Here is a 26,415-nt window from a genome sequence, read left to right as displayed (position 1 = left end):
AGGCGGAGCTTGCAGTAAGTGGAGATCACGCCACTGTACTCCAGCCTGGGCAAGAGAGTGAGACTCCATCGCAGCAGCAGCAAAAAAAAAAAAAAAAAAAAAAAAGTGTAAATTAATTAAAATTACACAAAATAAAATTTTAGTTGTACAGCTATTCCAGTCACATTTCGAGTGTTTAGAAGCCATAAATGACTAGTGTGGTGGCAACTATGCAACAGTGGAACATTTTCCATCATCATGAAAGTTCCAACTGACAGCAGTGTTCTGCAGCCTAGGGTGGTATCTCCATGTGGTAGAAGAAGGTGCAAACAACAGTCAGAAGACTTGGCCTTAAGATCATCACTGTTTACCTTGGGCAAGTCTGAGTCCTGATCCATCAAAAAGGAGGTGAAGGTGTTGGGTCAAGAATAATATCCAACCAACCCACCTCACAAAGTTGTTGTGAAGATCAACTTTTACCCACTGAAATGTAATCACAGGAAAAATATGTGGAATTGCACAATTTCAATTAGGAAACCACTGCAGTGTGTGCAATGGGTTTAGTGGCAAAGCCAATATGCAAGTGAAAACATTCTAAAAGTATATTTAAGGACCAAAAAAACCCTGAAATGACTCCAGTTTAAGAAATCACACATTTCAACTTCAAATTTGTTAAGTGTTCTCCTCCCACTCCCTTTATTGGAATAGAAAAACAACTTTCTACTTGCTTTTTTAACAAAATTTTTTCATGGTTGGAATTAAAAATTAAATCTAATTGCTAATGTAAGATTAGCAAAGGATAGCTGGAATGCACCACTTGGGTCAAAAAGCCAAGTCACTTGAATGAATGCAAAAACCCAGGAACTAAGTGGTCCCAGCTTTTATCTACATACAATGAGAGAATTTATCCTTCCCAGACAGATTGAGTACATCTTTGAGTTATCCATTATCTCATGTGGCGTGTGTGAGTATGTGTTTGTGTGTGTGTGTGACTGTGTGTGTACCTTAAAGAAATGCATTAAAAGATCACTAAAATAACTTTGCCTTTCCAAAATAAGATTATTTTGCTTCCAAAATCATATTTCCCCTTATTCTGGACTAACATAAGAGAAACTGATTAAACAGGCAGTATTTCCAATGTCCTTTTATCTCTAAAGCTGGTATCAGAAGAAAAAAAAAAACACACAAAAACTGATAACCAGTTACGTCAGGGTGTAAAAGGAATTAAATATAGGTAATGCCAAGTGAGACATGTGTACCTCAATCCAGAACAAACCAGTAATTCTCAGCCTTTTTTCCCGTTAGTTTCCCCATGTGGGATAATTCCATACACACAATGATCCTCAGCCAGGGGTTACATGTGTTAGAATACGGAAATGTTTTGTTAAGTACAAGTCCCTTAAGCTAAGACTATTAGAAGCAGGTGTTGGACATTTTATCTTGATTGAGATTTTTAAAACGCTGGTTAGAGTCAAAACATTTAAATTCACCTTAAAACATCTAAACATACATTCATTCATTCACAATTTTTTGACAAAAGGCCAAGGCTTTTTCATCATAATAGGTCAGAGGAATTTCAATAAGGGTGTCTTTCCAGCACCAACCCACAGGCATCAACTATAATTTCCAGTTTGTTTATTTAATGTGGAGACAGAATTTAAAAGTGTTTTCAATGCAATCCAAATGCAGGCTCTTTTTAGATTTGTACAATTTTCATCTCCAACTTTTTGTAATTATCTTACATATATTTAATTCACAGCAGTTTTATTACAGCAAAATTTTTACCTTTACTAAAACTTTCCAAAGCATCTCATTTAGAAGCAATTCAATTTTTGCACTTATAGTTCATAGATTCACAAAACATTAAATTAAATTAGGCGATGATGATGATTATAACTAGTGTAAGTAGGTTTGAAAACAACTGACCCAGTAAGCATACAACTCTGTTGGCAGGTGCAGAAATGCATGTGCAGCTCTAAAATAGAACACAAACAGTCCCCACTTGCAATGGTTCAACTTATGATTTTGACTTTCCAATGGTACAAAAGTGATACGCATTCAGTAAAAACCATACTTCAAATGCCTATACAACCATTCTATTTTTCACTTTCCATACAGTATTTGGTAAATTACCTGAGATAGTCAACACTTTGTTATAAAACAGGCTTGTGTTAGATGATTTTGCACAACCATAGGCTAATGTAAGTGTTCTAAGCACATTTAAGGTAGGCTAGGCAAAGCTCTGATGTTCAGTAGGCGAGGTGTATTAAATGCGTTTTAAACTTAGGTATTTTTAATATAATGTGGTTATCAGGACATAACCCCACTGTAAGCTAAGGAGCATCTGTACTAGTCTACAAGTCAAAAGCATGTGGAATGCTGTGGGCAGTCAGAATGTTTTGTAGCAGAAATACAGGGCACAAATTAATCTGTCAGTGAGCCTGAAGACATTCCATCCAGATTCTAATAAAACTTCCCAATTCCCTTTGGTGTGCCCTTTTTATCCTTGCCTTAAACTAAAACAATAAATTTCGAAAGATAGCCTGGGAAGAAAAAAAGCTGGAGGTTACCTTTCAAGGGTCCTCGAATTACATTATAAAAGGGAAAGAGAAGGGAAAGAAAATGGGCCTTATTATTTCCGAGTGCTAAGTCAAGTTCCTCATGTTTACTAAAAAACAGTGTTGGGCTGAATACTAGTTAAAAGAGCCTGACAAGATCCTCCCAGTCATGGAGGTTGAGCATTATTTGAGTCTCAGCCTTTTCTCCCCAGCTACATTGTAGACTTTCCAACAACATGGAGCACAGGACAAGAAACACAGAAGGTCCTCAAATATCCGACTGGTTGATGCTGCACAATCATGAATGACTTAAGACAGGAGGTGGGAATGACAAAACACATCCTGGTAATTCCCCCCTGAATTCAAATCTTATTCCAAAATTTTGAACCTCAGTGACAAAGAGATCCATTTTCCAAAGACAAATTTTGGTTCTGATTTGGTGTGGTGGGAGAGTAGAAGGATATGGTTTTGACATCATCACTCATGCATGGTGTTGGCTGGGCTCAATATTTGTTCACTTAATGAATAGGAACTAGGAAAAGCCGCTGAGGAATAAAAGCATAAGTTCTTCAAGAAAGAGGAGATTTAGAAATATTCAGCAGTATCCCCAACTCTCCAATATCCCTATATAAATCTCCATTACATAAAGTCAATGAGAGTCTTCATTGCCCCCAGCTTTGACTGGGTTATAAAATCCAATTTAGACTTGGTCCTCTTCACATAGCTTAAATGTCAGCTTTGGAGCAGTAGCTAGTGGCAGCAAATTAATTATTAGCGACTTTGATACCTGAGACCTCATCTTATCTGCCTTAAGTTCATAAAATACCTTGGAATTTTAGTTTTGAAGGAGCAAACTTGATTATCAACAACTAAAAGACTTCTTTAGAGGGCTCAGAGAGAAAACTGTGCTTCAACTTCAGACAATCCAACATTCCCTAGTGGTTAAGAGGTTGACTAAGGATTAGAAAAGGCTTTGAAAACAAAGAGGCACGTAACAAACAATCAAATTATTCTATCACGCCAAAGTACTAGTCTTAGACTACCTAACCACCGGCTAAGTCAAACCAAACACCTCAAATAATGAGAGCAAAGGTGACAAACGTGAGGAGAATCTAAAAATCAATCAGCTTGGTTTACGTAGTTTCCATGACACTCTCAGAAACTGCCTCTGAGAATGGCTTGCACAAAGTGCAGTGATCATTTGAACAATTCTCTTAAAAACTCTTGGGGCACATTTAAAAACAAGTAAAAGAGTACAATTAGATTGTTGGAAACACAAAGAATAAATGCTTGAGGTGATGGACAGCCCACTTACCCTAATGTGATTATTACACATTGCATGCCTGCATCAAAATACCGAATGTAACCCATAAAAACATACACCTACTATGTACCCACAAAAATAAAAAATTTAAAATAAAGTAAAATAAACACTCTTAGGGAAATACTGCATTAATCCCCATCCTTAAAACTGTTCAATATTAGCTAATTAAAGTTGTTTCTTATTACCCCATTTTTCCAATCTATGCAGACAGTATAAGCCCAAAACTTTCTGATTTTTTTTTTAAAACAGTTTTAAGCTTTGTCCTAAGTTCATAGTTCATGTATCAAAACCATAATTTTCCCCATTCACTCTGTATCCAGGTCCTAGAATATAAAAGTACAATTGACTTGAAATGGGTAAATTAAACCCATTACAGAACAAAGTAGGATACAAGAACAAAGAACAAAGAACTACAGATTCAAAAGCAAGCAGTGCCACCCTGAGAGATTATGAGTTCCATCCCAAAGAATCAGAAATGAAAATTATAGAAAAGTCTAGGTGATGCAATACAACATTTATTTATTATTATTATTATTTGAGTATAGTTTTTTAATCTGGTCAGGTGCCAGCGGCTCACAACTGTAACCTCAGCATTTTGGGAGGCCTAGATGGGAGGATCACTTGAGTCCAGGGGTTTGAGACAAACCTGGGCAAAATAGCAAGACCCTGTATCCATTAAAAATAATAATAATTTTTTTTAAACTTGTCTTGTCCAAGCTCGGTCCAGTGCTTTGGATCCATTTTCATCAGTCCTTACAGCTGCTTGTCAGACCCCAGCAGCCAAGAATGGTGAAACAGATCAAGAGCAAGGCTGCTTTTCAGGAAGCCTTGGACACCACAGGCAATAAACTTGTAGTTGATTTCTCAGCCACATGGTGTGGGCCTTGCAAAATGATCAAGTCTTTCTTTCATTCCCTCTCTGAAAAGTATTCCAACGTGGTATTCCTTGAAGTAGATGTGGGTGACTGTCAGGATGTTGCTTCAGAGTGTGAAGTCAAATGCATGCCAACATTCCAGTTTTTTAAGAAGGGACAAAAGGTTGGTGAATTTTCTGGGGCCAATAAGGAAAAGCTTGAAGCCACCGTTAATGAATTAGTCTAATCATGTTTTCTGAAAATATAACCAGCCATTGACTATTTAAAACTTGTATTTTTTTTTAATTTATAAAAAATATAAAGTATGAAGATTATAAACCTAATTGCCATCTGGGTGACAATGAAACATTAATTATAATAACAACAACAACAAAAAACCTCATCTTACAAATAGTAGTGAAAACCTGGTAAAAAGTCAGTTTGTTCTGGCATTTTTTAAACATCCAAAGTAGCTTAGTATATTACAAAATTAACATTCATATTCCCTTATTTGTATGAGGAAATGAAAAGCCCCACACTAGTAAACAAGGTGTTTTCATCTAGGTTTCCCCAAAATGCAAGGACTTGCAGGGACTTGCTTGCATGTGAGTCCTGGGAAGTGACCCAGGGGAACAGAACGGGGGACAGGGAAAAGTGAAACAGGGGAAAAGGGAAGGCCACCCTAAGGGGACTGTAGAGCTAATCACCCCTGAGGGCTGAGGCTGGGGCCCAGAGGGGAACTTCTAAGGAGCCAGGTCAATTGAGGAGCCATGTAGATCCACCATCTCAAGGGGGTTGCCCCCTGGGAAGGCAGCTCCTTTGGATGTCCAGATGTGCACACAGGTCAGAATAGCTAAGCAGAACCCCAGTGGCAATGGCAGAGAAGCCTGGGGTAGAAAGTGGAGTTGTGAGGTCTACACCTACCGGGGGTTGACACAGCAACAGCCAGGCAGGCACACGTCTTAGCCAGTATGTCTTATCCAATTTATCTGAAGGGTGCATTTTCACTTACTGAGTCAAACGTTTATTGGCTGGAGGTACAGGACATATAGTCCTTTCCCTTAAGTCTGGCTATATAGACTAAGAATACAAGACTGTGGCCAAGGGCTAGCGGAACATATTGCTTATGGTAGGTAATAAGGTTTTTTTGTTTTGTTTTTTATGTTCACAATTATATTTGATAGTTACTTTCTCTTAAAAGGTAACTTAAGGAAAGGTGGGGTGGGGACTCCTGATCACTATGTGGATGACACGTAAGTGTTGTCAGCAATTCAAATAAATAAAAATCGTCAAAATGTTGGTGATTCGTGGGTGGAGGCTTCATGGAGGGAATGTTTGATCTGTGCCTCTAAGGTGCGCTCTGATTAGAAAATGGGAAGCCTGTGTGGTTCAGGTGTGCACGAGAAGGGGCAACTGCTCAGTTCCCACTGGGGTGGGGTGGGGTGGCAGTTCTGGTTTGAGCCCAGTCTTCAGTATAAAGCCATTATTATTTCAGCACCATTTTCCTGAGATAACTTTTATTGAGGATGAATGTTGAGGCAGCAGTGTAAGCACTATGTGTGTACTAACTGGTTTAATTTGTAACTCTTTGAGGGAAGTACTGTTACTGTTTTACAGATGAGGGAAGTAACCTGCCTAAGGACACAAAGCTTGTTAAAAATGGTAAAACTGATACTCTAGAACCGGAGCAACCTGGCTCCAGAGCCCACATTCTTCACCCAAATGCTATACACTATGGCCTATCAGTAGAGAGAAAAACAGAGCAAGGGAAAGAAGGGTGCCATCTGATTCATCTGCATTTAGGGACAGACAGATGGCTGGGAAAGGTCCAAAGGGCCGAGGTCCCAAGAGAAATCATTCTGTCAAGCAGCTGGAAGTCCTAATGGCCTCACAACCATTTCCCAGAGAGTACAGTTCCACGGCTGAGGCCACCAGAGAGCAGCACAGAAGGCCTTTCAGAAGGTTACCACCTATCACTTACTTGATGGTGACGTCCCTGGAAGCTCACCACCAGTGAGTACGAGAATTCACACTCTGCCTTCAATTCACTGTGGCTGCCTAACTCTTATCTCTCTCTGTCTCTCTGTTTCTGTCTCTCTCTCTCTCTCTCTCTCTCTCTCTGTCTCTTTCTCTCTCTCTCTCACACACACACACACATACACACATCATTCTACTATGCCCAGCTAGAATCAGAGCAGGCCAAAGAGAGGGAGAGAAATCCTTACAGACAGGGATACAATTTTAAAAATAAATACTCGGCTTCATAGTAGATTCCTTGACTAGGAATCTAGCCAACTGTTATTACTCAAAATATTCACTGCCCTCCCTAGAGGGGGATTTACTTCCCCAGCCGATGGCCCTCAAGCCTGGCCAAGTGTCTTTCAGAGCCACTCTTTACAGGAGGATTCTCTATCCTCATCCTTTTGAATTTAGGAATGACCATTTACTTTGGTCGATACAATCTGCATGGAAGTGACCCATCTAAGAGCTTGAGAAGCCAGCTCCTGAGAAACCAGGGTTCAGCATGTGTCTTTGTCCTCTGCCACCAGGCTGGCAATACCTAGATAAAGGATACTCCCTCAGCCTGGGTCCTGGAGGCAATGCAGCATGTAGCAGACCTCCGAGGGTGGAACAGACAAGAAAGCTGCATGAGAAATAAATGCTTGCCATGTAAGCCACCAAAACACGGGGCCAATTCGTCACCGCAAGGTAGTTTAGCTTAACTGACTGAATCAGATGGGAGGTGTGTATACACGTTGGTCTAAGAGCCTTTGGTTCCAAAGCCTAGCCTCTCCCACAAATTCGCTGTAGCAGATTAGCTGACAACTTCTTCCTGCCTCATTTTCCTTCTCTATTACTTCTCAGGTATTTTGTGAGTATAAAGTGAGATAATTGTGTTGACAGTAATTTGAATTGAATAAATTTTAAAATAAAGATGCTGAACAAGCTTCCTGTGCACAGTTGTTTTTGGTCAAGCCTTTTGCCCCCCAACAGCATGTAAGAGTAAATTTAATGAGTACCTTAATGAGATTCACAAAATTTTATACTGGTATGAAGACAGTACTCAAAGAGATGAGATGAATGAAAACAGCATGAAGTCTTAAGGAAACCCTGGCTTTTAACAGACTTTTCTCCTGTTTTCATAAAGTCCAATGAGTTTTTAATTTCCTTTTTGGAGAACACTGATTACCACTTGAAGTCCAAGGTGGAAGGAGTCCTACCATCTTCCCCCCAGCCCCACCACACTCTTCAGGACTCAGTTGCTTACGTCTAAGAAAATAATAACTTCTACTTCTGAATCCCGAGGAAAGGCTCAATGCACAAAACTGGGCAGAGGAAGATCTAGCATTGTCGTTGTCATACGTTGTCACTCCTTCTCTGTGTCCTCCGTCAGTCTTCATTTCCTCTATTCTTTAAAGGTTCAGTTTGGGCATGAAAGGAATCAACTCCCCTGATCTTTTCTCATCTCTCCTACTGAATCCTGAAGAATTAGTAGTCTGCATATTTTCTTTGTCTTCCTTCAACCAATTTCAAGGATCTGAGATATCTTAAGTTGTGGGCAAAGGGTGGATGGAATATGAAGCATTTAAAGAGTTACACAGTAAATACATGCCTATAAAGATTGCACCGCACAATTGAGTCTCTTCCCACCTACTCAGCCTCTTGTCTGTCCACTCTCCCTACCCAACCCTAATGCTGACGTTCCGGCTACATTGGATTTCTTTAAGAGTCTCTCCCTCACTTCCAGAGTTTGGCAGATGCTGTTTCCTGGGCTTGGAACACTTCCACAACCACCTCCCCATCTCCCTTTCCTTGCTAAATCCTATTGCTTACTCAGCCTATAGAGAGATTTCATGAGAGCAGCAAAGACTGCACTCAAGTACTCACCAACATAATTTTAGCACCTGCATATAGAAGGTACACAAGAAACGTCTGATAAAACAGGTGGGTTGGAAAGCCAAGAATGAGTACTGATGTGTTAGGGTGTTGGGGATTATTTTGTTTTTCAATTTCTAACCTATCTATATTATTGTGCCTCAACTTCTATGAGAGAAAAAAAAAACCCAATTCTTCCCAAAGGAACGTTACTTATCAAAAACAAGTAGGTAAATTTTAATGTTGTGCTATATATTTTTTCATTTTCTTTTTGTACAATAAAAATGAAAAAAAAAAAAGAAAAGAAAGAAAAGAAAAAAGAAATCACACACAGACAAGAACAAACAAAGCTCCTATTTGTCAGTACCAAAAATGGTCCTTTTGGAATATGGTCTCTTTTCTACCTCTCCACCTCAGCCTGCCCCTCTCTCAATGTTTCACACTCCATCCCACCCAGTCACAGTTCAGCAGGTGGGCAGAATGTGTCCACACAACTGGACTTCCTGTGCCATTTGGCTTGAGCGATGTGCTCACACGCCCTGGCATCAATCCCAAAAAGAGGTGGCTCTAGTGCCTTGGCTTTGTCACATCAGGGAACAGACTTCTGATTTCTATCTCAGGCCAAGCCTGGAACAATGTGAATTTTATTTTAGATCGCCCAGCAAATTCCTTTTAGAAGTCTGTCTCTATCACCTTAGCCCAAGTCTTGTTTTTATGTTCAACAGCAGCTGCATTGATGGGCTGCCAGCAGGCATGAGTGGGTCGGGGGAAGTATTGTTTAGTTGGGAGTTTTCTGTCAATCCAGACTTTTTAAAAGGGGGTGGGGGAGGGTATCAATTATATTGTAAAGTAGATCTCCTTGGGAAAAAGGATAGAAGCTTTAGTTCATTTAAATAATGGTTTAGCTTTGCTGACCCCATTTGAGACAAGTCTAGCTAAGACTATGAAAGATGGATCCCAATAAAATCCAAGAGTGGCATCTATCCCCAACCAAGTTTAGAGCCCTATAAAGAGAAACACAGGCACAGAAAACTCTGTGGCCTGTGCCACAGTCTAAATCCGATGATCATGATCAGTGTGACATCATCATTGGGTAGAGTATAAACACTTGGTCTTTTGGCAATCAATCAAGTAGGCCATCCAAATCAAGGAAACAGCAGAGTCCCACAATCATTTGTTCCTTTCACAGACATAGGATGGCCCATGCCCAAACACTAAGCATCCACTTCCTTTATTCTAAGATTATTCAAATGGTCACATAGGACTCATTCAGGCACACAGTTTGGTTTCTAGGTAGCAGTTTATACAAGATGGGTTATATTTGCTCAAAAAAGTGATGAAATAGACTAACCACCTACGAGCCACTATATCAGGATAGTGGGATATGGGCAGTTTTGTTCTTTTAATCAATTCCTTGGGTTTCCTTTTCACTGTAGACACATCATTTTTAAAGAATATAATTTAAAAGATAAAATTAATCTATAGCTTTCAAAAGATTTTAAAAGGAGAGATTATTGTACCTCAGAAACTTCTTGCATTCCTTAATAACTGCTTATAGAGCCTCAGTGTGTATAATTTGTATCACTGACTAAAAAGTTCTAATTTTTGAAAACCGACCTGAGATGACAGCCCCTTTACTATTTAGGTGGCCCTCCCCTGGACCTTTCTTGGCTCCATTCATGTTTCTCCAGGCACACTGACCACAGCCACCCATCTGGGGCCACATTTTCAAGTCACAAAAATGGCAGTTTTATAACAAGGGAAAATAACATTTCATTGGCAGTACTCCTCCCCTTCCCACACTCCCTGCCCTTGAAGAGGGACCTCGTCTTTAGGAATCGCCTATAATTATCCTCAGACAGATATGAACCTTCACCTGAATCATATTTGCTGAGTCAGCAATAGACATATAATTCCTTTTCTCCCTAAATGATTTTACACATTTACACTGAAGTCTGTCACCTGAATACACCAAATCTCTCAAACAATAAAGTTCCTGGTAAGAAGAAAATTTCTTGTCCACTGCTATATCCCCAACACCTAGAATAGTACCAGACACATAGCAGGTGCTTAACAAATGGTGTTAAATGAGCAAATAGAAACTTGGTTTTCCATTTCCTTATATGCTCAACAGATAAAAGAGCAGTTAAGTGCATTTCTTGAAGGATATCATAGGGAAATCTCCACCACCAGCAAAGTTTAAACATACTTTTTGTTAGGGATAAAGAAATATTTCTGCACTGGGGAGCAGGCTAACCCAAGTGACCTCTAAAGTTCCTTTCAGCTCCTAGAATCTATAAACTGATGAACACCACAGCTTAAGAGAGTCGATCAGCTACATAAAGCCTGATTCTCAAGTAGAGTGAATTGCCATGTCTGTTTAAAATAAAGATAATAGCTGCCCCAGGACTTGGACGCAAAAATGCTAATTCATCCAAAATGCAGACACATCCCTTGGGGGTAAAATGTTCTTGCTAATCATCAGTTATACCAGGCAAACAGCAGATGTGCTTCAGGGTCTTCTTAGGGCTAAACCCAAAACCCATCAGTGGGGAAATGGAGAAGCTAGGGATCAAAATTAAAACTGAAATAAACAGTATCACACTAAATTGAAGCTTTTGTTTTGCAGTCAATAACAAATCCACCTAAACGTAACTGAATTTAGACTTGAGGTTTGAATGGTTTGTAACAGAATATATCCATTTCATAAGATAGAAAATAGTGCATTTGACATGTAAGCATTTTTGTCCACTAAAATGTCATATTTACCTGGGATATCACACTCAGATGTTCCCATTCAAGAATATTGAAAATTCAGGGTAAGTTAATCAGATTACATTTTGCTTCAGTCTGGCGGGGAAAGGTAGTTATCGGGAAAGGAGATATGCTCCTGTTGTCCTAAATAACTTTTTAAAAAATCTAATTGAAGAAATAACTAGGGAAACTCCATTCACACATAAATCAACTTTGGAGTGGTTCTTTTCCCTCAGCGCAGCCTTCCTTTCTTTTGGTGAAATCACAGACTAGATAAGGAAATGGGAGGGCCAGAGAACTCTTAACTTTAAAGATGCAGTGTAGATTCCATGGAGCTGTGTCTGAAGAATCTTCCCCACTCACCGACTTTGTTTTAAAGCCATAACTGCAGAGACCACACTTAAGACAGTAACCCAACGAACAAAGTGAAAGGCTTCAACAATTCTCTGTGAAATGTGATCATACATTTTCTGTAGACTTTCTAACTTTATAATCAATTCCTAATCACCCATACGTTAGGTTTCCAAAAGAAAAGTCTTCTATCTTTAGGTTATAATTTAATTCCAGTGACAACAGGGAGTGCGCAGAAAGAAGTCACTTCCTCTGTGCACATATACTTAAAAAAATCTCCTCTATTATCTGAAGAGGGAGGTGTAACATAAGAATTCTGTGGGATTAGGCTCACATATGGTTGGCCGACTTGGTGTTGGATATGATTATGGCCACACAACTAAACCTTAAATTCACATACTGTTTCTATTTAACTGACATATATGAACTAATTTATAGAAAATGTGCAGCTAATTATTTCTTCCACCTCCTCCATCCCTCAAGAATGCACCAGCAATAATAGGTGTTACTGAAAAAGACATACACCCCCACTGAATATTTGCATTCCTAAACGCTTACCAATTTCTCTAAAGCAGATATTGTTATTTTGGTTATCTGAATCTACGCCTTGCTAACAGGTATAATGCGGGCAGGGGGAAGAGTAATTTAACCAGATAAATTTGACCTCTATAGACCTCAATTTTCTCACCAAAAAATAAAACGACTAGCCGAGACTATGCAAATTTCCTCAGTAACAATAATCTACGTGTGACCACTAATGATCAAGAGCACAATTTATGTGCAAAAGAAGACCAGAATTCTTAAAAGAACCATGTCATTAAACCGCAGAGTTGAAAAGGCCTAAAAGACAGTTATGATTCGATATGACCACTGTTGTCTTCTGACTGCAGAAAACGTCTTTGAAAGCACCGCGGGCAGCCGAACCACCAAACCGAATTAGAATCCGCAAAGGGACCCATGAACTTCTCGCGAGGGGGTAGGATGCAAAAGGCGCGCGTATCTGGGGAGGAGTTAGGCGGGGAGAGGGGGAAGAGCCGGGAGCCTGAGAGCACAGCCTTGCATTTCTGGGATTTCCGAGCTTCCAGTATCTCAGTAAGTCTTTCGTCCGTAACTACAAAATCTTCCGAGCCACCACCTGCAGCTGCACAGTTGTGGGAAAGGGAAGAAGAGAAAGGGAAGAGGTGATAGACAGGGAAAGACCTCGCCCGAGGCGCCCCCAAAGCCAGTAAGGCGAGAGTGGACTGTGAACATCGACAAGAAAAGGGGAAAGGGAAAACAGGAGGACTCCGCCTTTCCCACCCAGCTCCGCTCCTTCCAATAAAAAGGAAAGGCCGCCGCCGCCCCTTCCTCCGCCTTTCACTTGGGGATGCGGAGCGGCCACTGAACCGCACCCTCGGAGTCCCGCTCTCCTCCGGCCCGGCCCCGGGGCGCGGACCGAGTCTTGCACCCCAGTAGGCGCGGCGCCTTGGCCCCACACACTCGGGGCAAAGGTATCGCCTCCTTCCTACTCTCCTCCCTCCCGCCGTGGGGCACTCGATTTTTCACGCACCCGCCCGCCCTTCCTCTTCCTCGCGTCCTAGCCTCCTCGGCCCGCCGCCCCCGGCCTTTCAGCCGCAGAACATTTCAATCCTTCCACCCACACCACAAGGGAGCCTCCAGAAAACTTTGTGTGTGTTATCTGGGGCTTTGTCCACATCCTGGGCAGGGCTCGCTCACCCGGGTGGATGCCCGAGGGTGTCAGGGATCTCACAATGCGCTGGGGAGGCCACCACGGAAATCCCACCCCTCTGACCAGCTTCTACAGCCGTACCACACGCAGCGCTTCAGCTCGCAATTCCCACGCCCTGAGCGCCCCCTCGGCGCGGGGGAGACGGGAGGAAAGCCCCGAACCCGGCGCCCTTCTGGCTGTCACGAGGGAAGAGGTGCGCCTGGAGAGGGAGGCGGCTGAGACACGCCGCTCCTCAAAGAATCATTTTAAAGGGAACAGGAGAGGGGTCCTTTTTCTTTCGCATCCTCAGAAGAGGGGCGCGACGAGGCGATCCACTGTTGCATCACGTAACTAAGCCCCTGGGCTCCTCACCCCGACCCCAGACACGCGCCCAAATTCGTGCACACACCCACAGCCGCCGCTGCGGGGCCGAGCCCCCGCCCGGCTCCCCTGTGGTCCCCACCACACCCGCCCCAGAGCAGAGACCACCCGGCGCCCGAGGAGCAGCAGGCGAGGCCCCAGCACTCACAGACGGTCTCCCCACGGCCACGGCCATCTCAGCTGCAGCACCGGCTCCGGCTGCGCCCGGGTGCTCTCCGCCGACTCCGGCTGCTGCTAGTGCTCCAGCTCCGGCTCGCCTCCCTCGCGTCTCCCTCGCGGCTGCGCTCTGCTCGCCGGAGTCCCGCTCGCAGCCAGCGGCATCTGCTCCCCCCACGCCGCCGCCCCTCCCGCTTTATTAGAGCAACATGGCCACCCGCCTGGAAGGGACCATTCGCTTCCCCAGGAAGGGGTGTGAGCCTGCGCGCCGGGCCGCGGTGGTGGGCGGGAGGATGGTGGGCGGGCTCCGAGTCCGGCTCCGCTTGCCCGGGGCGCAGGGTTCGCCCCTCCGCCCCAAAACGACCCTCTCCGCTGCCATGAGGTGCCCCCAGCCTGTGCGCTGGCCGCCACTCCCCGCTCCATCAGGTGCCGGAATCCGAGTAAAAGCCTGGGCGCGAGCTCCTAGCCCCGGGGCCCGCCACGCGCCCCACGAAGCCGGCAGCTCCAGTGGCCGCCGGGAGAAGGAAGGGCGGCCGGGGGAAGACGGGTCGCAGGGACAACACCTGGCGGAAAGTTAGCCCTGGACTAGCACGCCCCACCCGGAGAAGCCGGCCTGGAAGGGGCTGCGAGCCACCAGGCGGAGCGGTGGGCGACCGAAGTGCGGCTGGGCGGGACGCCACGTCTCCGCACTGGAAGAATTGCCCCTCCGCAAGTCTTCCCTTCCCACGTGGGGGCCTTCCAGGCCGCACTCGGTCGCCCACCGCTCCCCCTGAGAAGGGAGACTAAAAGACAGGCATCTGGAAGCTGTCACTGTGGCGCGCGGGCGGACAGGGGATTCCACTGGAGAGGAAGAGGCCGTAATAGTAGCTGCTGCCTGAGGCCGACCCAACCGCCGCCTGCTTGGGAGAAAGAAAAAAAACGCCCCCGCTGAAGAATTAAGGCAGCCATTGGTTGCTCTAGAGCGTAGGGACCGAGGCCTCCCCTGGGTGTCACTGGAGCGGTCACACGTGGGGAATCAGCCGACTTCGATCGCTGGCGACAGACCCAGCGACCCGGAGGCGTGCGCGCTGGGGCTGCGGCAGGAGGGCGCGGCGACAGCACCAGGCGGGTGGCTCGAGTGGGTGCGACTGTAGGCGCGTGGGACTGGGAACTCCTCCGGCGTGGGGAAGATTTTTTTTCCCAGCAGATGTTGGAGTGTTATTGCCTGTCTGAGGGGCCGGCAGAATGGCCAGGTCCCGGTGCGTGTGGGGCAGCGAGGTGTGTCAGATAAGCTGTGGATCCCCTCGGCCCCTCGTGGGCCGGAGAGGGGGCCCACGACAACAAGGCGATTGAGGACAGCGACGGACAGAGCGGGGAACCAGTTGGGTGGAGAGCACAGGCAAAGTGTGGTGAGGAGGGAAGGGCTGTGATCGGCCCTCGGGACGACGCCCCCAGGGACAGCCTGGCCTCCTGAATTAGGGAAAAGACAAACCGCCTCTTTAGACTGGGGCGCCTCAGAGTCTGACCTGAGTCTTCAAACGCCCAGATCCCCGGGGGCCTTGAGTCTCCCTGTCCCGCTGGCCTTGCCTGGGTGGGCCTCAAGACTCCCGACGCCCTCGCAGCCTTGGGCTGAGGGTCAGTAGTCTCCGGGAGCGAGTCTGGCTGCCGCGGAACTGATACTGGTTTCCGCCGGTAGGTAGGCGAGGGGCTCGGTCACCCCGTCTGAATTACACTGGCAGGACAGCTGTGGAACTACCAGAGAAAAGTCCGGCCGTGTAAGAAAGGTGAGGGGCGGCGCTGACACAGAGCTTGTTTGTTCAGTCTGTGGGCGGACTCAGACGTGCAGAGCACCAACCTCTTCAATTTCTGCCCTCTAGACTCCACATCTTTTGAAGTTAGGTACCACCATTTTATGCCAAACATACAGTAGGCGCTCAATTCGTGTTGAATTAAGATTACACATAAATGGGCCGGGCGCAGTGGCTCACGCCTGTAATCCCAGCACCTTGGGAGGCTAAGGTGGGCCAACATGGTGAAACCTCGTCTCAACAAAAAAAATGCAAAAGTTAGCCGGGCATGGTGGCTCTTGCCTGTAGTCCCAGCTACTATGGAGGCTGAGGTGGGAGAATCGCTGGAACTCCAGAGGCGGCGGTTGCAGTGAGCCGAGATCGCACCAGTGCACTCCAGTCTGGGTGACAGTGAGACCCCGTCTCAAAAAATATATGATAATAAGATTACACACAGATAGGTGCTGTGCAAAGGGAGGGGGAAGACAAATACTTTTTCTTCTGCAGCTCTGGTACATGGACATTTTGTTCTTTCTCCATAAGGAGGATCAGACAGCAGCAGCACTGCCCATGTACCAGAGGCCTCCTGTAAGGCCTGGGAAAAGAGGGCTCCCCACACTGCCAACCGGATGTAAGGGCAATTGCAAAGGAACTGTGTGTTATCTTCACCAGAACAGACTGTAGAATTTATTAAATTTTTATTTTGTACTTATTTATTTTGTGAATGTATATGCTCTAAGCTCATCTGCTTAGATTACAAGAATGTCAATGCCCTACCTTGGTGGGTAGGTTAGTTTATTCTAATCAGCACAACTTAACGTTACATATTCCAACATCTCATTTGGGATGTGAGGATGCTATGGGCGGGGGATGGATATTCTGGCATTGCTAGAATATAGGAGCCTTAACGAGAGAGTGGCAGAGTGGGGAGAACCTGGCACTTAAGCTGCAGATGATCACTTATTAGCTTTGTTATATTAAATAAGTTAAACTTTCTTCATCTCATTTTTTTTTCTATTGTAAAATAGGGTAGTAACAGTGAGTCTTGGTAGAGGACATGTTCTGTTGGCCAGATCCACTCTCCAACCTGCTGTCTGTCCTTTGGAGCCTTAACTCAATGGACTTTCTTTCCCTCTACCTTCCTCTTGAGTTAAGGCACTGGGAAGCAAGAGCAATGGAACAAAGAGGAAGGAGCACGGTTATTTATTCCCCCCCTGGCTCCCTTGCTATGGCACCATGGCAGGCTGGCTGCATCCCTCAACCAAAGGAAGCAGCCAGTATCCCTCCCTAGGGTGACCCAGAGTAAACTCCTATGGTTTCCCTTCATTTTGCACACACCTTTGCAAATAGTCTTTTTATAAAACTCTACTCACATTATCCAGTAGGAATGTAACATCTCATTCCTTCACAGAATTGTTTTGAGAGTTAACTGAGAAAATACTGTATTATTAGTGTTAGAATTACCTATAATTTCCATCCAAACTGAGAAACTTTTGAGATTGGAAAAAGGGGATTTGTGCTGATAGTAACGATCCCAGGACAATAGGAAAAACAAGGACTTATGGCGACCCCAGCTATTATTGCCGGTAAACTCTGCTTTAGACATGTTAAGCAATCAAGAAGTGGTCGTACTATCATGCTTCTGTCACTAGACTATGAATGTCTCAAGGTAAGAGTGCTTTTTTTTATCTATTAGCTTCTGTCACATGGTCTGATATATTCAATAAATTTTGAGTTGGAGATGAGGGTAAAGGCTAGGAAATGAATGATTTTTATTGCCATACTAAGGTAATGAAGAGTCAAGGAGGTCTTTAAGCAAAGAAAATTTGCATTTTAGAAAACAGCTACAGTGAATATTTGACATTGTTAGAAATCTAGGGTCTATTCCCTTTTTAATTGAACTCCAATTTATTTGGAGAGCTTTTCCAATGAATGTTCCAACTTGGTAAAAAGTAAATGCCTCTTAAAAAAGAGGTTCCGGGCCAGGCGTGGTGGTTCATACCTTGTAATCCCAGCACTTTGGGAGGCCAAGGTGGGTGGATCACCTGAGGTCAAGAGTTCGAGACCAGCCTGGCCAACATGGCGAAACCCCATCTCTACTAAAAATACAAAAATTAGTGGGATGTGCTGGTGCATACCTTTAATCCCAACTATTCAGGAGGCTGAGGCAGGAGAATCGCTTGAACCCACAAGGTGGAGGTTGCAGTGAGCGGAGGTCTCACCACTACACTTCAGCCTGGGTGACAGAGCCAGACTCCATCTCAAAAAAAAAAAAAAAGTTCCTCGCCGGCTGTGGTGGCATGGTGTAGTCCCAGCTACTCAAGAGGCTGAGGCAGGAAGATCACTTAAAGCCAGGAGTTTAAGGCTGTAGTGCGTTACAATCGAGCCTGTGAATAGCCACTGTACTCCAACCTGGGCAACATAGCAAGACCTCATGTCCAAAAAAATTAATTTAATTTATTTTCAATAAGAAGCTCCTGAAGAGACTTTCCATCACACCCTTCCTTTCATCACCACAGTACATACACTCTAAGAAAGTATGTGATCTAAGCCTGGCCAATTAGATACTGTTACATTTGAATCTCGAATCAAGTGACACAAAGACAATACAAATTGTTACAGTTTATGCAGGCCGTACATTATTTTTTACTTTTTGGCAAATTGTTACAGTTTATAGGGTCTATAATTTATTTTTTTATTTTCTGGCTTAAGTTATCTAGGATTCGTTTCTGTGGTTTACAGTCAAAGAACCCTAAGATTAGATCACTCGACTACCATAAAAATGATTAATTATAAAGGGATACAAGAAGAACAGGAGGCTGGGCACAGTGGCTCACACCTGTAATCCCAGCACTTTGGGAGGCCAAGGTGGGCGGATCACTTGAGGTCACAAGTTCGAGACCAGCCTGGCCAACATGGTGAAACCTCATCTCTACTAAAATACAAAAGTTAGCCAGGCATGGTGGCAGGCACCTGTAATCCCAGCTATTCAGGAGGCTGAAGCATGAGAATCACTTGAACCGGGGAGACAGAGGTTACAGTGAGCCAAGATTGCACCGCTGCACTCCAGCCTGGGCAATAGAGCAAGACTGAGTCTCAAAACAACAACAACAACAACAACAACAACAAACAAAAGCACACACACAAAATGGGATAAGTTAGCTTTTGCCACTTTAATTTTGGACAGTTTAACTGACAACAGATCCTGAACTCCTTCTGCAACATAATACGTAAAAATGTTCAATAAAATGTTGTAAAAGATATCTACATTTGAGAGGAAAAAGTAAAACTCTCTATTCACAGATAACACAAACATACAGAAAATCCTGAGGAGTCCACTAAAAAATCATTAAAAGTAATAAATGAACTCAGCAAGTTTACAGGATACAGGATCCACTGAAATTCTGATAAACATGGATAGGCAAAAACTTTGAAACTGTCATTTATAAACTCACATAGGCTCCAGTGATTATCCCTTCTTTTCTTTGTTAAAAAATGCATTTAAAAATCATTCTAGAAAATTGCTAGGCAATGTTAAATTTACCAATAATTCTCTGACTCTTCTTTGCCCCTACCACTTTTTATCTCTTTGAAAATCAAGACAAGATTTGCCCCTCTTCAATCTTTTGACATTTCATATTTTTCTCTGGCTTCTGGAAAGTGAGTAATTACCTTTATGGTCACTTATGAAGTTTCTTTCATGGATAATTCATTTAGGCCTGGAAACTCATTTAAAGCAATTGATTGCTTGTTTGCCATGCTGGATGTTAGTAGCCTTTAAGTCATGCTTATTCTACCTTTTTTTCATTAAAACAGTCTCTTTGAGAGAGGAGACAAATAAATTAAAACTTGAGTTTTACCTTTTCTTTGTCATGTGATAGCATTATGTCATCAGCACCAAGCAGTAGCTTCCATCCTTTCTTGTTCACCCTCCTGTGGCAAATATTACTTGAAAAACAAAAAATAAATTTTAAAAAATGTCTTGGTATTCTTTTTAAAGGCAAAAATTATCTAAGCCTGCAGGGTCATTTCCATTCTTATTGGCTGTGCTACTCTTTAAAGCACACTCTTTTAAAAATCTGATTGCAATAAGTACGTCCTGTGTAGTGACATGCTCCTTAGAGTAAGATTGGCCTGCTGGCCACTCTGTTTGGCAGCCAGCCCTGGAGCTGGGTGAGTTCCCCCTGGCTCTGGCATTGCTCCTTCTCAGATAATTCCTTTCTCCCTGTGGCCAGTCATTGTGGTGACAGCTATTATTCTTTTTCATGAGCCTATAAAATTTATGTGGTGGAAGTCTCTCTGAATACTAGATACTGCCACTGAATTAGAAGAGAATCATATGCACTTGTATATTCTGACAGCCATGTCACTTACACCTCACCTTTTGTCTCATCCTAGTTGCTATCTACCATTCTACCATTGTCCATTTCTACCAGCTGAATAACTCTCTGATGCAGGGGTTACTCTGCACCTTCATCTCCCTTACTGTAGACTTGTTCCTTTTGAATGAGGTAAAACTTCCTTGACTTACAATATTTCGGTCATAATTTCCTTGCCACCGCATGTACTGATACCTATTAGATTATGTTCATTTTGTTAATTTTCCCAAGTTGAATTTGCTTTGCCACTAATTCTCCTTCCAGGCTGAGATTTCAAAAGTCATCAGCATTATATCTCACCTTACTTCTGTCTGTATTTTATTTAGTCCGATCTGAATCAGCAGAAGTGGCTGTAGGTTGGTTGGTATCATGAATTTTGGCAGATTATACTTCATGCATCATCATTCCACACTTTAGGAAGATAATGAACCAGCCATCGCAAGGCTGCCTTCCTACTCATCAGCAGAGAAAACATGGGCTTGGGAGTCAGGACACTTGCATTCATGTTCCTACACTGCCAAACATCATGAGCTACAAAAAATTTTTAAGTTGATGTATTTGGGTATAGGCTAAGCTGCTATAATGGGAATATTCCAAGAGTCATTGGTTAAAGAAAAATAGATGGGTTTTTGTTTTGTTTTTGAGACAGTCTTGCTCTATCACCCAGGCTGGAGTGCAGTGGCACGATCTCAGCTCACTGTAAACTCTACCTCATGGATTCAAGTGATTCTCCTGCCCCAGGCTCCCAAATAGCTGGGACTACAGGTGCAAACCACCACACCCAGCTAATTTTTGTGTATTTTTAGTAGAGACGGGATTTCACCATGTTGGCCACACTGGTCTCGAACTCCTGACCTCAGGTGATCCACCTGCCTCGTCCTTCCAAAGTGCTGGGATTACAGACATGAGCCACTGCACCCAGCCTAGATGTTTATTTCTGATTGTTACCTCATCTACTCTGATCAAAACAATCTCACCAGCACCATATCCACATTCTAGGCCATGGAAAGGGTGAAGAAAAGAAAGTAGAACATACTAGTTTCCATTTAAGGAAGTGACATGGAAATAACATAAGTCCCTTGTGTTCACATTCCACTGGCAAAAACTCAGTCCCAGGAATGTACTTAGCTGCAGGGGAGGCTAGGATATGTCCTTCAAAAACTCAGGGGGGATGTCCTACTTGTAAAGGGAAGAAATGAAAAATGGACAATAGGAGGAAATCAGCAGTCTCAGAGGTAATATACTTACACAGTTTTTTTAAAAACATAAAATGATGCAGAATGAAGTTTCCACTCTATTCACCATCTATCCAGTCCTCATGCCTCCCAACAAGAAGTAGTTTATTATTGTCTCATGTATCTTTCCAGAGTTTTTCTAAGCAACTTGTAGCAGATGTAAATATGTATCCTTATTTCCTACCTTACCCCATATTGCACATGAAACAAAAAATATACTATGTATAACATTGTGTACCTTTTTTTTACTTAATATATTTTGTAGTTCCTTTTATATAGATACATAGTTATCTTCTTCATTCTTTTATACAGCTGCCTACTGTTTCTAAGGCTGTATTGTTGATAAAGTCTCATGGATAAACTCAAGGTTCTTCCAATCTTTTATCATGATAAACCATGCTGCAATAATAACCTTGTGCTAGTCATTTTGAACATATGAAAGTATATCTGCAAGATCCATTTCCAGAAATGGGATTAGCCGGTCATATGATATTAAGCCAAACTTTTGATCCCTTTGAGCTCCATTTTTTTAACTAATAAATGAAGCTCATATTTATCTCATAGGATCATTATTATAATGAAATAACCATATAAACAATCATTGTACAACAATATCAAAAACAAAATAGAGATAAGTTGATCAAAATACGTGTAAGATCTGTACTCTAAAAACCCATAAAACTCTGTTGAGAGAAATTAAAGAAATAAGTAATGGAGAAATATACCATGATCATGGATTGAAAGACTCAATATTGTTAAGATGTAATCCTCCCCAAATTGATCTACAGATTCAATATAATCCCAATTGAAATCCAAGCAAGCTTTTTTAAAAATAGAAATTAACAATCTGATTGCAAAATGTATGTGAAAACACAAAAGACCTATGCTAGCTAGCCAAAACAATTTTGAAAAAGAACAAAGTTGGATAACTTCCACTGTACAATTTCAATACTTAACTAAAAAGCTACAATAATCAAGACATGGAATCGGCCAACATACAATCATATAGTCCAATGGAAGAGCATATGTAAAGTCTACATATAGACACATATGGTCAATTGATTGTCGCCACAAGTGCCAAGATAATTTTGTGGGAAAGGATAGTCTTTTCAACTAATCATGGTGGGACTATTGGATATCCATATAGAAGAAAATAACCTCAAACCTTATTTCACCCATACACAAGATTGAATCCAATGGATCATAAACCTAAATGTAAACAGTAAAGCTTTGTTTAGAAGAAAACAAAGAAAAATTCTTCATGACTGTGGGTTAGGCAACAATTTTTTAGAGGAGACACAGAAAGCACTAACCAACTGGATATTATCAAAATTCAAATTTTTGCTCCTCAAAATACACCATTAAGAAACTAAAAAGGTAAGCCACAGACTGGGGGAAAATACCTGCACTATTTGCAAAAAATAGTAATAATGGACAAAGTATGTGAAAATCCACATAATAAAAGAAGATCTATGTTTGGCCACATACACGTGAAATGGTGGTCAACATCATTAGTCATCAGAGAAATGCAAATTAAAGTACAATTGTATGCCTTCTAGTAGAATGGTGAAAATTGGAAAGACTGATGATTCCAGTTGTTTGGGAAGATGTGGAGTACTGAAACTCTGATGCCTTGTTGCTGTCTTTGTTTAGTGTTTCTGTAACAGAATACCTGAGGCTGGGTACTTTACTTTAAAAAAGAGGTTTATTGGGCTTATGATTGTGGTGGCTAGAAGAGTCAAGATTGGGCAGCTGCATCTGGTGAAGGCCTCATGTTGCTTCAACTCATGACAGAAAGCAGAAAGACAGGGTGTGTGCAAAGATTACATCGTGAGAGAGGATACAAGAGAGAGAAACCAAGGAAGCCAAACTCATTTTTAACAACTTATTGTCATGGGAACGAATCCATTCTCTCAGAGCAAGAACTCCCTCACATCTGTAGAGGGCATTAATCTATTCTTGAGGGATCCATCTCCCTCACCCAAACACCTTCCACTAGCCTACCTCCCAACACCACCACACTGGGGATAAAATTTCAACATGTGTTTTGGTAGGGACAGACCACATCCAAACCATTGCAGTTAGTGAAAATGCAAAATGTACAAGCACTTTGGAAAACAGATTGACAGTTTCTTATACAGCTAAACATGTATTTACCATATGACTCTACATTTTCCCTAAAAAATAGTTACACAACATAAATAATGAGTCCACAAAAAAGTATTCATAGCAGCTTTATGCATAGTAGCCAAAAACTGAAACAACCCAAGAGTTCAACAACAGGTTAACTGATAAACAAATTGTGGTGCCTATATTTACATAATAGAACACTACTTTGCTATAAAATAAACCATGGATACATGCAAAATGTAGATACATCTCAAATAACATTTTTCTGAGTAAAAGAAGTCAAGGCCGGGCGCGGTGGCTCAAGCCTGTAATCCCAGCACTTTGGGAGGCCGAGACGGGCGGATCACGAGGTCACGAGATGGAGACCATACTGGCTAACACGGTGAAACCCCATCTCTACTAAAAAAATACAAAAAACTAGCCGGGCGAGGTGGCGGGCGCCTGTAGTCCCAGCTACTCAGGAAACTGAGGCAGGAGAATGGCATAAACCCGGGAGGCGGAGCTTGCAGTGAGCTGAGATCCGGCCACTGCATTCCAGCCTGGGCGACAGAGCAAGACTCCGTCTCAAAAAAAAAAAAAAAAAAAAAAGAAAGAAAGAAGTCAGACCCCAAAATTACAAATTCAACATATATGAAATTCGAAAAACGCAAAACTATAGTTACAGAAAGCAAAACAGTGGTGGCTTGGGGTATCAGGTAAGGAGGATGAACTTGAAAAGAGCACAAGATGGACTTTTGGAGTGATAAAAATGTTCTGTATCATGGTTATAGTGATGATTAGATGAGTGAATTTGTCAAAATTCATTTGTCTGTACACTTAAAATGGGTATGTATTATTGTATACAAGTTATACATCAATAAAAAAAAATCTTAAATTGCTGTACCAGTATTGTTTTTGTGATATCAAAACCTGTAAGAGTGGACCTCTTTCTCTAGAAGTTATCACATGTCATCAAACTTTTGCTTAGATCTGTTGAATGCTTATTCTGTGTCAGGTGCCATGCAAAGTATTTTGTATGCATCCCTTATTTAATCATCAAAGCAATCCTCTGGTATTTCTCTACTTTATGATGAGGATACTGAAGTATAGAGACAATAAGAATATTATCCACTTTGGGAGGTCAAGGCAGGAGGATGGCTTGAGGCCAGGTGTTTGAGACCAGCCTGGGCAACATAGCAAGGACCCATCTCTACAAAAAACAAAACAAAATCCTCCACATTATCCAATAGCTAATTAGCACTGTGAAATTAGTAAGTGGTAGAGCTAGGATTCAAGCCTGAGTTTGTTACCCTACACCACCCACATCTCTCATCAACAAGCTATGTTGCCTCCTTAGTACTCATATCTTTCTTAATATAGCTCTTGGAGTTTCACTCACAAAGGCTAAGAGAATCACCTCCATTGTTAAAACACTACAAATCATAAGGTCTAGCATTTGAAGGAGAATCATTAGCTGTGAAGAGACAGCCGACCAAGGACACCCAACTTGTTTCTTTTTTTTTTTGAGACGGAGTCTCGCTCTGTCTCCCAGGCTGGAGTACAGTGACACAATCTCGGCTCACTGCCAGCTCTGCCTCCCGGGTTCATGCCATTCTCCTGCCTCAGCCTCCCGAGTAGCTGGGACTACAGGGGTCCACCACCACGCTTGGCTAATTTTTTGTATTTTTAGTAGAGACGGGGTTTCACCGTGTTAGCCAGGATGGTCTCGATCTCCTGACCTCATGATCCACCCGCCTGGGCCTCCCAAAGTGCTGGGATTACAGGTGTGAGCCACTGCGCCTGGCCCCAACTTGGTTCTTACTGAATATATGTTTAGCACAATCTGGTACATAGGAGGCACTATTATTGTTGTTATTATATTATTTTACATACCCCTTGGGATTCTCTTCTGTCTGCTGCCACTACCATATTGGCACCTAGGATCTGCTGTCCCCTTTAATACCCTGGCCCCAGTCCATACAAAGACTCTTCCTTATTTTCCCCTTAGTAAAACTGAAATTGCTGGAACTTAAAAAAAAAAAAAAAAAAAAAAAAAAAAAAAAAAAAAAACCACCTTAATTGCTAGTGGAGTATAAAAGGAAAACAAGAAAATGCATAATTAGGATAAAAGCCATCTGGCTTACAAAATATGTTTCTGAACTTAGCATTTATTCATTAAACATTTACCAATAGTGTATACTATGAAAAAAAAAAAACAACGTGTAAGACAACATGCATGCTACACTACCATTCCTGTAACAAGGGAAGAGAATGCATCTAAATGAACATGCATCTTCAGAAGGATGCACTAGAGATCAGGAATAGTGTTTGCCTTTGTGAAAGAGCACATGGGGCAGGTGTGGGTCAAGGTGATGAACATTGTGAGTGACTCAACCACATCCATTCTACATAAATGCATTTGAAAAATGGACTTTTTAGCCAGGGATGATGCTGATTGTTACAGGTATGATTCCTTTCCCCTGACAGTGATTTGTTAAAGAAGACATGTGTGACCCAATTCTGTCCAGTGAATGAGAGGAGAGCAGAGGAGAGGTTTGCTGGAAGCTTCTAGAATTTGCTTTCTCACTCTAAGGAGAAATTCACAGAAAGTCAGTTTTTTTCTGTCCTGTTGGACACAAATAAGGAAGGATGAAGCCCAACTGTTTCCATTTGACAACTATGAAATAAGTTAGCCTTAGGCTGAAGGCCAGGCAGTAGAGAGCAGAGTAGAAAAACAGAAAGAATCTGTGTCCTTGATAATACTGTGAAGCTGCTAAATTAACTTTGAACTCTGTCTCCCATCTCTGGTAAGAGAATGAATACATTTCCCTACCCATCAGGTGTCAGGTTTCTATTACTTGTGGCTGAAAACAATTAGTACAGACGGACACTTACTTACCTTCTTTTATGTTTCTGCATCTTCCTTTTTAAATTATGTGCATGTATATCTATTTTTAAAAGATTTTAAGAGTTTACATGGGCCGG

The 26,415-nt window shown here is 42.5% G+C and overlaps 1 protein-coding gene and 1 pseudogene across 6 annotated transcripts in view; one reads left to right on the top strand and one right to left on the bottom strand.

The window, feature by feature from the left end:
• Positions 1-14,110, bottom strand: part of SEPTIN11 (septin 11) — a 126,053-nt gene extending 111,943 nt beyond the window's left edge. For 5 of the 6 annotated variants that reach the window (XM_024791399.2, XM_011733656.2, XM_011733660.2 and 2 more), the window contains exon 1: positions 13,934-14,110. In XM_024791399.2, the coding sequence (XP_024647167.1) occupies positions 13,934-13,960 (27 nt within the window). In that variant the 5' untranslated portion in view covers positions 13,961-14,110. The remainder of the gene's footprint in view (positions 1-13,933) is intronic. The other variant, XR_011621254.1, reaches the window with a different exon arrangement.
• LOC139362403 (thioredoxin pseudogene) lies at positions 4,648-4,962 on the top strand (annotated as a pseudogene).
• Positions 14,111-26,415: the final 12,305 nt, after the last annotated feature.

Source organism: Macaca nemestrina, chromosome 3 (assembly GCF_043159975.1).
Source record: "Macaca nemestrina isolate mMacNem1 chromosome 3, mMacNem.hap1, whole genome shotgun sequence".
In the NCBI taxonomy this organism is placed as follows: domain Eukaryota; kingdom Metazoa; phylum Chordata; class Mammalia; order Primates; family Cercopithecidae; genus Macaca; species Macaca nemestrina.
Note: the sequence above shows the minus strand (reverse complement) of the source record. Positions and strands in the feature narration are given on the sequence as shown.